Source organism: Sceloporus occidentalis, unplaced genomic scaffold (genome assembly GCF_023333645.1).
Source record: "Sceloporus occidentalis isolate IW3139 unplaced genomic scaffold, rSceOcc1.0.p SCAF_16, whole genome shotgun sequence".
Classification (NCBI taxonomy): domain Eukaryota; kingdom Metazoa; phylum Chordata; class Lepidosauria; order Squamata; family Phrynosomatidae; genus Sceloporus; species Sceloporus occidentalis.
Window position 1 is genome coordinate 2046723 of NW_028316996.1, and position 13020 is coordinate 2059742.

At 35.5% G+C, this 13020-nt stretch overlaps 1 protein-coding gene across 1 annotated transcript in view; it reads left to right on the forward strand.

Moving 5' to 3' along the window:
- LOC149302936 (fibrillin-2-like) overlaps window positions 1–13020 on the forward strand; it is a 104953-nt gene that overhangs the window by 63091 nt on the left and 28842 nt on the right. Inside the window, exons 22-34 of the mRNA XM_089481712.1 lie at window positions 57–182; window positions 497–724; window positions 1870–1995; window positions 2664–2792; window positions 3256–3381; window positions 4163–4288; window positions 4874–4996; window positions 5776–5901; window positions 9087–9212; window positions 10159–10281; window positions 11045–11167; window positions 12348–12473; window positions 12647–12769. Of these exons, the coding sequence (XP_089337838.1) occupies window positions 57–182; window positions 497–724; window positions 1870–1995; window positions 2664–2792; window positions 3256–3381; window positions 4163–4288; window positions 4874–4996; window positions 5776–5901; window positions 9087–9212; window positions 10159–10281; window positions 11045–11167; window positions 12348–12473; window positions 12647–12769 (1731 nt within the window). The remainder of the gene's footprint in view (window positions 1–56; window positions 183–496; window positions 725–1869; window positions 1996–2663; window positions 2793–3255; window positions 3382–4162; window positions 4289–4873; window positions 4997–5775; window positions 5902–9086; window positions 9213–10158; window positions 10282–11044; window positions 11168–12347; window positions 12474–12646; window positions 12770–13020) is intronic.

Here is a 13020-nt window from a genome sequence, read left to right on the forward strand (position 1 = left end):
TGCCAGAAGTAAGCATCAAGAAAAACAATATTTAATATGTTTTAATATGTTTTTAGATGTCAATGAGTGTGAAGTGTTTCCCGGTGTGTGTCCCAATGGGCTCTGTGTTAACACTAAAGGATCTTTCATATGTGAATGCCCAGATGGGCTGACCTTGGATGGAACAGGACGACTCTGTATAGGTAATACAAAATTCCTCTCTCTTGTGTTAGAAAGTAATTAAATAAGTTACTCTTTATATGAGTTGGTTTTAATTCACATGGTTGTCAATCTAACTGACTTTTATTATGTTCCCTGATTTTTTTTGTATCCTTACATAAATTGTGAACTCTTTGTTTTGTTTCTGAGTTAGACCCTTATATATGCATCAATATTGGCTTTTCTTTACACCAGGTACATATATGTTGCCTTAACCATGTCTCTATTCAATCCCATACGAAATCTGGTCCTTCTCATTGGTATTTCTTCAATTTTGTTTCTTCAACATTCCTTGCAGACCTGCGCATGGAGCAGTGCTTCCTGAAATGGGATGAGGATGAATGTGTTCACCCAGTTCCTGGCAGATTTCGTCTTGATGCTTGTTGTTGCGCTGTTGGAGCAGCTTGGGGTGCAGAATGCGAGGCTTGTCCAAAGCCGGGCACTAATGAATATGTGGCGCTATGTCCTAGAGGTCCTGGCTTTACTAACAGAGGAGATGTACTTTCCGGAAGACCATTTTATAAAGGTAAACAAAACAAATATTTTTTTATAAAGTTACTTTGTTTTATTGACAAGAATACTAGATGAATATATTATCATCATTTTATAAATGTAACTAATTTCCTCCTCCAGAATGTATGTCTGACCCAATTATAATACTTAGAAGCTAAGCTCCACGGGACAGGAACCTCCTTCCCTAATATGTAGCCTAGTGTACCCCAATCATAATGTCTCACTATTGTACTGCGTTTGTTGCACCTCACACCTTTGTCACACTGTAAGGCACCAAGTACATTTGTTAGCACTATATAAGTTAAAATACACACATACATACATACAGTAAAATGTCTGGTATAATAGTCATTATGATTAAGCCATTTTAAGAGTCCTGAAAAGTAGGGCGCAGAGTCAAATATGCTTCCTGGTCTCCGCAGCAGATGATCTCTCCCCCTCTCATCAGTGAGAGTCAGAGAAAGAGAGAGATCATGCAGGTAAAAAACACACATACACATTATTCATAAAAATAAATAATTATTTGTACATTTTATTACATAACTGATTACTATCTGATCACAGATTAGCGTCCTTTTAGGTCAAATTCACAGATCAATGTCAGTGGCCTAAACTAACAGGTGATCTGAGTGTGGTTACAGTTTTTTTTTCCATGTTACAATATTTATTTTATTTTTAAAAGCTCTTAAACTAACATTATTACCTAACCAATTACTAATGACCCTTTAAGGCACTGAGCATTGATTAGTCTCACCAGTCACCAGCCAGTGACCTAATCTGGCGGGTGCGTACTTCATTTTTTCCTACAAAAATTGAGTTTAAAGTTATACCTGTGTATTATGCACAGGTGGTTATCACAGTATATATTAAGTACTTGTAGGTTTGTCTTACTAAATTCCCAAGTAGAATTAGATATCGTGTAACATAAATGCTTTTTATAAATAATAGTGAACAATTCTGCGTTATATATTTCCATACATAATTATGGAATAATATTGGTAGAGTAATTGCCTTATTAAGTTATTAAAGTATGTTGTTTTGCTTTTTTGGGCAAAAAGGAATACACATACATGTGTGAAAAATGAAGATTTCAACTGAAGAATTTTTAATAATTTCGTTTTTAGATTTAGATATGAAAATAGTTTCTTCTTCTTACAGATGTCAATGAGTGTAAAGCTTTCCCTGGAATATGCACTAATGGGAAATGCAGAAACACAATCGGAAGCTTTAAATGCAAGTGCAACAGTGGATTTGCGTTGGATATGGAGGAAAGAAACTGCACAGGTAAAAACATATACTCCAGTTTAGTCCGCTTTCCAGGCAGGCTTTTTTTTGCATGTACAAATATTCACTGTCCATTATTGTTAAGCTATACAGTTTTCATATTTAACTCATTAGGAGCTGCAACTAATGGTCCTCTACAGAGTACTTAAAGCGGTCTTTTCACCAGAGCAGTGGGAAGATTCAATCAGCACAGCTGTTTCATTCTTTGCAATATCCTTTATATCAGATAGACCGTAATGCATTGGGACGATTAAAAAAATGATTGGCAATGAGGCTTTTTTCTTTTAATGACTAATTATTATTTTTTTGCCTTATCTAATCAAGACACAAAATTTCTTTTGAAGGAGCCTTCCCTAACAATGTGACCCAGAGATAAAGTGTGCATTAAGATACAGTCAATACTGTAACATAAATGGAATGCTGCTTTAGAAATGTCTGGATGATCTGACACTACCAAATGTTTTATAATACAGCAAATGTGTTTTCCAAAGATGGCCATATTAACACATTTGAAGGCAATGGGTGGCTAGTTTGTGATGCTTGAGCAACCATGTATTCATAGCCAAGTAGGTCTGAAGAGTCTGGTATAGGTGACTTTTAGACCGCATTACACCAGTTTAAAAAAAATATTTACATGATATTCATTATATCGCCTTTTTTTAAACTAGATATTGATGAATGCCGTATCTCTCCTGACCTGTGTGGTAGTGGTACTTGTGTCAACACACCAGGCAGCTTTGAGTGTGAATGCTTTGAAGGCTTTGAAAGTGGCTTCATGATGATGAAGAACTGCATGGGTAAGTTGGAGAACTGCATTTTTTAAGTAATGTATTAAGTGTAATATTTATTTCCAGGAAAAGTATGTTTCCCTCTTGGTTCCAATTATTTACCACTTTTATCTGAAAATGACATGAAATCACGCACTATAAAAAAAAAAGTCTGTTCCTTGAGGGCCATAATTCCACCAGCTGCAGATTTTCTCTTGTAGACTTGTGATAAAAAATAACATTACAATTATTATATAGTACTAATAATTGTGTTTTAAATGCAGTCTGTTACTGGGTTTTTGGGGGGTTATTTATAAAGTGCTATTCTGGTACAAAGTTTTAAAACTTGTCACCAGATCAGCCGGTCTGGATAAAGAATTGTCCTTTAGAGGCTGTGACCACTAGTTGGTGGTTTAATTTTAAGAGTTATTCAGACTTTTTACTATGTGGTTAGTATGACTTGCCCATTCAACATGTTTTCTTTTTGCTTCAGATATTGATGAATGTGAGAGAAACCCTTTACTTTGCAGAGGTGGGGAATGTGTTAACACAGAAGGGAGCTTTTTGTGCAACTGCCCCAGTGGGCATGAACTGACACCATCAGGAGATGCCTGTGTAGGTAAGTTACCAAAAGTCAAACTACTTGTTTGAGGCACAAATTAAGGTTCTGATCCTACGCAAAAGTCTTTGGCATAAATGGGAAAATGAGCCCGAGATGTTCAGCCTTAAATAAATAGTACATTGAGAGTGTCTTTGGCCTCGTACACAAGGGTAATGAAGCTGCACACAGCTGCGCAAAACTGAGATAAAGACATTGTTTGGGATAAGTTTTATGACTTAAATTACTGGAATCCTGAAGGACTTTTCACAACTGCTTAAAGGTCATAAAAACAGCACTGCATTCCAATAAGCAGTTTTAAGATGACCTTACAAAGGCAAGGGCCCATGTGATAACATTCTGGCATTTAAAACCAAATGCTCCACAATGTAAAACTATAGATCATTTGTTATTTATATTACATTTTAATTATAACTTTATCATTACATTTTCAGTTTGTTTTAGTTACTAATTATTATTGGACTGCAGTTGGTTATATGAAAGAAACATCATAAACAGCCCTGCTAAAAAATTGTGAAGCCTACTATAAGGAGCCAGGGATATCCCTGACACTCCAGAAAGACACTATTGCACTCATGCAAGATGCTCAGTTCCAACTGCATTGCATATTAGAACATTATATTCAATTCTTAGATCTATGTCTTAATCTCTATGAGTTTATGGTTTTAATCAGGTTAAATGTCTATTCAAATATCATCTCAAGTTATTTCAATAACCAAATGATGGAATTTTGTAGTGTTTATATATTCTTGGAAGTTTATGTGCTATGCCTTCCATGCAGATATTAATGAGTGCTCTCTGAGTGACAGTCTCTGCAGAAATGGAAGGTGTGTGAACATGATTGGTACCTATCAGTGTTCCTGCAATCCAGGATACCAAGCTACTCTGGACAGACTCGGCTGTATAGGTATGTCTGAGTTAAACCATAGGCTATTCAGCCAACTAGAACAGTACATTTAGGTGACTAGTGTTTGATTATTTGACAGTTTGATTTAAAATTATCATATTGTGGAAATTTGAAATGAAACCAAACTACTAACGGTTAATTGTCCATAACACAGCTTGTATGAAAAATTGCGTGATATACCTACATCAAGGGGTTTGTTGCTCCAGTCCATGGTGGGCTAGTGGTAGCAACTATGAGCAATATACTGCTTCTAAACATACCATAGACCCTGCTCTATCTACTCTATTTACTCGCAATAACCATGCCATGATGCCCCTGGCATCCCGAGTCACTTCTATTGCTAACGTAAAAGGAAGCAAAGACACATTCAGCGCAACCAGAGAACATATGACTCTGCTTTCATCCAGTAGACTACCTGTTATATCAAAATTATTCTTGCTATGGTTTAGTTATGGATTCACAAATATCATCTGATGTTTGCCTGCTTCTCTGTCTTGCAATTTTGTCTTAATGTAGATCTGAGTTAATGCATGAAATTTAATGTGAAGATGTACTGACCATAATCTCATAATCCTCATTTCCCAGATATTGATGAATGTACAATAATGAATGGAGGATGTGACAGCTACTGTACTAACTCAGAGGGCAGTTATGAGTGCAGTTGTCTCGATGGATATTCCCTGATGCCAGATAAGATGACCTGTGGAGGTAATAATCTTTGGGACATTGCATTCAATGAACTGCATGAAACCTTGGGATAAGTATAAAACGCTGTAGCATTGAAACTGTCCAGCAAATCTGTATGGTGCTTTAACTACAATAATAATTGTCATATGGAATCATGCTAAAATGCTACATTCTGACAGAGTAATAAAACAAATGTACAAGCTGTATCAACATACAGATACATATGCACTTCTTCAATAGAAAGACCTTAAATTAATACCTAAATTTATATACTTTTAAATATGGGATATCACCAGCCAGTGTGAATGCTATTGATTCAGATTAGGAAATTAAAATGCATTTAAAAAGAAATGTTAAAATGAATGAGATATTATCTGCTTAATATTATATCACATTTGATACACTGCAAGGTTTGTATCTTTTGCATCTTAAGTCCAGACTTTAGGAGGCAGAAGCAGTTTATCCCTTAACATCTGTATCTTAATTACAGTCGTCAATTACTTAATGTAGAACCTTTGATAAGAATATGAATTGGAATTTGCAGGGTGATTCGTTTCCATTTATAAAACTGATTAATAATTAGACTAAAAAAGATTTGCTGCTAAAGGATTGGTTGTAGGTGAAAGTTGTTTTTGATATTATATATTATAGATTCAATCAGACAACGAAGCATAACATTTTAGCAAGCTTTCCCACCTTTATGTTTGCTAAAATTATTGTCTGAATTGAACCATTTCTACAGCTATGTTCTAAAAGATTACAGAAAGTAAATTTGGAATTTTCATGTTATACTCAACTAGATATTGATGAATGTGAAGACAACCCAGAAATCTGTGATGGAGGACAGTGTACCAACATACCTGGAGAATACCGGTGCTTGTGCTTTGATGGATTTATGGCTAGCATGGATATGAAGACATGTATTGGTAAGAGTGAAATCCCTTTGCAGATATATCCGTATAAACAATGTACACAAACTACTTTCTCCATCATAGTCATTCCTGTCATTGCACTAGACATCAGGTGGCCACTACACAGCTGAAGATGCCATATTTCATTTTTAAATACAACCCATTGGTTCCTATTTATTACAGCTAATTTTAGAGCTCACAATGGGAAATCAATGCTGTTTATTGTTGAAATTATTGAATTTATAATAAATGTTGCAATGGGGAAAAATATACTATTTCTAATAAATTAAATCTAACCCCCCAAAAAAGTCAGATGGTTTAATTATTGAAACCGGTGCAGTCTCAAACAGTTTCCAGGTATGTTCAAAAAATCCAATGTAGCCAAATTAAATATTTAAAAGGAAAACCTTTTTGGTTTTGAATGTAAGATACTATTTCGGGATACAGTTCAGTACAAGGACACCTAGCCAAACACAGTATTGTGGAAAACACTGAACTTTGAAAGTCCTATGTTATCTTATGAAATGTAAGTACTAAGTAGTAATATGAGATATTATTTATTTCACTTTAGTAGCTAGAGGTTAAAACATTTATGTTTGATCCTGAAGGCTGGAAATTCCCCCTACTAATCACAAATAAGCACATATTCTTGTATGAAGCATTAAATCATAGCTGAGAGGAATGCAAAAAAAGTTGAATTATCTGTGAAAGGGAATGTCATGTTTGTTAATTGAAAATATAAAGTTTAAAACAAGCATACAGCTTCCAGCCCATAGGGCTAGCTCTAGATCTATACAATTTCTGCCTCTCACAATCCCAGCATGGTGTGTGAGCCTCCAGTCCACTAAAAAAAACAACTCAATACAACATTATAGAAACAATTGGAGGAAGTTGGCTACCTTAAATTGTAGATGTCCTTTACCTCTGAAAAACAAAATGTCTTTCCTATCATTGTTGGTTGTCACCATGATAGTACGGTAATTGAAAAACATGTCAGATCAGATCATGTGATCTTTTATGGTAATGCCTATAATGAAAAGTACTGCTGGATCCCCAGTGGAGTTACAGATCATCTTTTTATGTTGCAATCAACTACCGTAAGTCAAAAAATGAAAATGGATCTTCTCTTTACTAACAACGTGCATAATATTTATGGGATTAATTACAATCTTTCAGCCTATTGAAACAATTCTGAGTTCCATTTGCACTCTTGCCAGTTTTGTCATTGACGTGACTTACAAATGCCTTACGAATTTTTTAACAATTTTGATTGCATAATGATTACAGTAAAATTGGTTGTTATTAAGTAAACTTTAAATAACTCTTTCATCTAAATATAAAAACTTTATTCGCTAGAATAGGGAATTTCCTCAGAGACTTAAGTGTGTTTTTCTTTGCATAACTGTGTTAGCTGGAAATCTAATTCCTGTAATTTCCATAGCTCAGTGTTTATAACATCCTGTTAATTCCCAGTAATCCAGAAGCAAGAGCTGGACAAAAAAAAACCCTGAAACATTAAATGACCAAGAGTTCATTATGACTCTTTATGACGCTTTATTTATCATAATTACCACCATGTTATATAAACTTACACGAATATGTTGACAATGTCCATGGATAAGCTCACTGCATTTTATAATTTTATAGAAAAAATAGAGGCACCCTTAAAAAAGCATGAAATGTCAAGAAATGTGCCAATATTAACAAAAGTTAAATAAATAATACAATATAGTTTGAAAAAGTCTCTTAACTTTAGCAAGGTCATATTTGTCTAATATCGTCTAATATTTAATTGCTATATTCCACATATTTTATTTTTATGATCCCTTTTGAATGGTAATATTTTACTTAAAATTATCATATAAAAATGGCCTCTTCCTCTGAGAAGACTATATAATTTAGGTTCAATAAGTACAAGAATTGCTACAAAAGCACAAAATAGTTTAGTTCAAATGGAAAATGAAACATTATTGCATATACCTAAGGGTTTTAAGACTCACTCAAGGTAATATTTTAGAAAATGTGTAGCTAACACAGAAGCCATAGCCAGACTCAAGATAACTAAGGCACCAGACCAGGTGACATTCTCACAAGTTTTTTTGAGAGCTTACTAAAGTAATTGCCAGACCTCTTTTTTAATATTCAGAGGCCCCATTTCCTCTGGCTTATTTCCACGGGTCTGGAGAAAAGCCAGTTTGGTACAATTATATTAAAAAGGATCAAGAACATAGCCTGGGAATCACAAACCAGGATGTTTGATATCAATTGAGGGGAAACTATTTGGACAAGTTAAAAGGCATGTCACGTTAGAAAATATTGTGGAAAACAAGCTTATTCATGTGAATCAGCATGGCTTTCTGAAGCATAGGCTTTGCTAAATGAAGATCTGTGGTTTCTGCAAATAAGGGGGTAGGAACCAAAATCATGGAAATCCATTCAATGAAGTTTGCCACACCGGAGATTGGCTTTAAGAATAAGGGACCTAGTCCAGGAGGGCAACATTTGGCACCATTGTTTCTGTAGACTCTAATTCCCGTTGGGGATTTTCAGACAGCAGCAGGCTGGAGCCAAAGTCCCCAGTCTGGAGGTTGGAGCTTTCATTGATTAAAATCTTTGTTGCTAAAAATATTTTTTTTTGTGGCTGATATGGATTTTTAAATGAAAACTTTTTTAGACAAGAGTTTCAACTGGGATAATATTTTTTTTTCTGAAATGTGGAGGTTTCATTAAGGAGAGCCCAATACATAATGCTAATGAGGATATTGAATACATTGTGACATGGTGAAAATCAGAAGCCATTTTTTAAAAGTAAAATATTACAGCTTCAACAAACAAATGCTTTATTTTAGTTTTTGTTTTAAGAAACCTAAGCTATGTGCTAACTCATCATGAATGAATTCTGGTGTAAACAGAAATGAAATGTACCTGCAGTGTCTGCGAGACATAGTATATGCGGAAAATAGACTGTGTGGTGTGTACTATAGATATTACACTGCAACCGGAGTTTTTAAGTCAATCTACCATAAAATTACATAATTGGGCATCTGTTATGCAATTTAAATCTAACGGTGAATTTGTTAAAACGCTTTACATGATTTGCAGTGCATTCGATTTTCTGGTACTTTAATGTAACAACAATCTTTAATAGTTAATACATCATACTAATGTAACGATACTAATTCTGATCTATTGCTCCACAGATGTCAATGAGTGTGACATAAATTCCAATGTCTGCATGTTTGGTGATTGCGAGAATACTAAAGGATCATTTGTGTGCCACTGTCAGGTTGGGTACTCCGTGAAAAAGGGAACAACAGGATGCACAGGTATATCTTATATCCCTTACCATTTTAATTTATATATATATATTCCTGTCATTTTCCATGTTTGATGTATGCAGACACATACAAATATTCATACTTGGGGTAGGATACTCAGAGATGCCCCACTTCTGGGCAAGTGGCTTTTTGAAGGGGCAGACCAACCATGCATGGGGTTGGCTAACTCCAGAGCAGCTTTAGATTTAGTGGGTTGGAAGTCGGTGGCCATAAGGCAGGGACTGGTTAGGGTATTGACATGGTCAAATACTCCTCCTCTGCCTGAAGAAAGAAGAAACTGACCTAAAGAACAGGTCAAGCCTGGAATGTTCCCAGTTGTGCAAATAGTTTAGCTACTTAATCAGTAGAAAATAAAGATGGCATAAAGTGTGAAACCAGCCAACAAACTTTTATTGCATAGCTTAATATACACCCAACTAACCAAGTTTTTTCGACTCCAATTCTTTACCTCTCTTCAGTCTGGATTCTGTTTTCAACATTCAACTGAAACCATTCTTGCTAAAGTGACCAAATATTTACTCACTGCTCTTTTGATATCCTTCTGGACATTTTGACTTCTTTTGACAGTGTCTACCACCCTTTTCTTCTATAAACCCTTTGCAAATCATGATCCACCTGGCAGTGTTCTTTCCTAGTTAATTGCCTACCTTTCTGACTTCATCATCTCCCTTTCCAGGGCAAACTAATTTCATCCTTTGGCTTTCAGTTCCACCTGTTTGCCGATGACATTCAGATCTTCCTATACTCCTTCAATTTTTCTCCCTCTTAGATCGTGTCACTAACTGCCTTGTCTACACATTTCCAATGCTAACACTCCTTCAACAGTTTCCCTTAGTGTCATCTATCATTACCCCTTCTATCAAAATGCTCATCTAGCCTAAAGATTGACAATATGTTTAACTTTATTTAATTATCAGTTATGTATTCTTTTTAGATGTGGATGAATGTGAAATTGGTGCCCACAACTGTGACCTGCACGCCACATGTCTTAATGTTCCAGGAAGCTTCAAGTGTACATGTAAGGAAGGCTGGATTGGGAATGGTATATCATGTCATGGTGAGTACAAGGAAGCTATTCTCCTGTGTATTTTATTATAGGAGTACTCCAGTGAAATTATTAAGCCCCACTCACAAAGAATGTATATTAAAGTACTTTAAAGTCCTCGCTGCCTGTATCAGGAAAGTTACTTTAGTAATAATTCAGGCAGGAAAGTCCTCATACTGAACTCATGTATTCAGGAGGTTTCTTTAGACCCTCTTGCAAGCGAGTGCCGCAGCTGGCTGGAGGTGAGTGTAGTGCACATGCGCAGTTATAAGCTAAGAAGCTGGGGACTGGGGAAAGAGGACATAGCAGGAGTGGTAGAGGCTCCAGCAGAAGGGGTAGAGACTAATACAGTTAACACACATAGGTTAGGTAAAAAACTATCCTGAATCTAAGACAAGACCAATGACCAATTAAGATCTTAGTCTTAACATCAGGAAAAAATGGACATTGTAAATGGGCCAAATGGTTCTTATTTGCTGTCAAATTATATATTTTATCCTGCTAAACCCATCCATGCATTAGCAAGGGGAAATTATTCCTTTAAAGGTGACCCTCAGATATCTTTTGCATTAAAAATACTGTGTTTATTTAGTGTAAAATGTTGGTGGTGCGTGATTGCCAACTCACATTGCCGTCCAGGGTTAGATTTTTATCTCAGGGGCCCTGTGTCACAAACACCACATATACTTAATACCAACATAGAATTACACAAAACAAATGAATACGAGGGGGAAATGAGTTGGCACATAAACATTCATTGTCTCTGTCAATGTAGATCTTGATGAATGTTCAAATGGAACCCATCAGTGCAGTGCATCCGCTCATTGCTTAAATACCCCTGGATCATACAGGTGTACCTGCATACAGGGGTACACAGGAGATGGATTTACCTGTTCAGGTAAGAAAACTCAATGTAATGGCTCCTCTTGTAGGGTCTTTTACTTATATTTAGTGACTTGAACATTTTGGCATACGGTTATTTACATTTCGTCAAATATTTCACATATGAAAAACTAACTATGCAAATGTGAATATTTTTTATATGTTTTTAATATGTTTCATTAAAATATTTTGCTTTAACAATGAGGAATATGTACCAAATATGTATATTATGATTTTGTTATGTACTGTAATTTAATACTATTTATTACTATTTACCGGGTAAACCTACTTAGCAAATAAAAATATAGTTATGGGTTCAACGGACCAATTGCTGTAGTAGGGAGTGCAATATAGCTCTGAAGCCTGCAGTCCCCTACTCATGGTCCAGTGTGAGGGAGTCAGATGTATTTTAACCTTACAGGACCATTGCAGTAATGAATAAACGTGTTTTAGTTTGACATTATATTCTGAAACGTGAATTCACTATTTTGTGAAGGCCTGGGGAAGACATGTCTGACTGTTTCCCCAAAATAAACAAATAAACATAACAATGTGTAATGGGGTGATACATGAGCCGTATATCTTTTGTGCCACCACTAAACCAGAACATTGTTGGTCCTGAAGATGAAACCATATCCAGGTTAACTATTAAATGGTAGCAATAGGTAATCGCACATATTTTTTTAAGCCACGTGCTTAAAAAATCCTAAGAAGTATAAAAAAACAAACTTTGTTGACCACTGAAATGTCAAATGTTGTTACAGTTAAGAAATTGCACACTGTAAGACCTTCTTAACCTATTCTTGTAAATGAATGAAAACCACTCACCTGCTGTTACATGAACACCCCTACATAGCTTTTTGGAAAACGTATTATAATTGAGATGCATTGATCTCTCTTCTCTGTTAAAGACCTTCAAACGAATAGGGGCCCTAAGAAGCTAGCTATGAAGTATGTGCATACTTGTCCCACTTCTAAATATGTGTGTTGTATCCAATTTATTATTTTTGAGTTTTTACAGTTCTTACATTTTTAAATATATCTTGGGTCATCATAAAAATAAACAAATGCCCATAGCCAAGAAGTCCTGGTAATCTGCCAACCCAGTTAATCTGTGTGATGAAAACAGAAAGAAAAATGGCCTTCATAATAAAATGGAATGCAGTAGTTCACCTTCCCTTTCTTTTCACTCGCAGATGTTGATGAGTGTGCGGAGAATATTAATCTATGTGAGAATGGGCAATGCCTCAATATCCCCAGCTCATATCGATGTGAATGTGAGATGGGCTTCACTCCAGCGGTAGATAGCAAGTCCTGCCAAGGTAAATCAGCATGTGTTTAATTTCCCATTAATCTTATGTTGTTTTAGGCCCTCTTTTTCCTTGAATACACAAAAATAAGTTGTGTTATTATTACCTACCAGATCGTGGTAGTAGTATTTTATCGCTAATATAGGATAATTGAACAAGAAACATAATTGTCTTTCGCCCAACAGATATTGATGAGTGCTCTTTCCAGAACATATGTGTATTTGGAACATGTAGCAACCTACCCGGAATGTTCCGATGCATTTGTGATGATGGATATGAACTGGACCGAACTGGAGGGAATTGCACAGGTCTGTATATTGGTTTATCCGCTGGTTCTACACAGCAGTTTTCAACCATGAATCATTTTTTCCCATAATTCATTTTGTTAATACAAAGAAAATTTATGCTGTAATATATAATAGTAATATACAATCTTAATGAGCTTTGAATTTATAGAAGGACCATAAAATAAATAAAAGTCCCCCCAAAAAGCGGCAGGAAAACGCTAATATCTACCGTATTTGCTCGAATATAAGACGACCCTGATTATAAGACGACC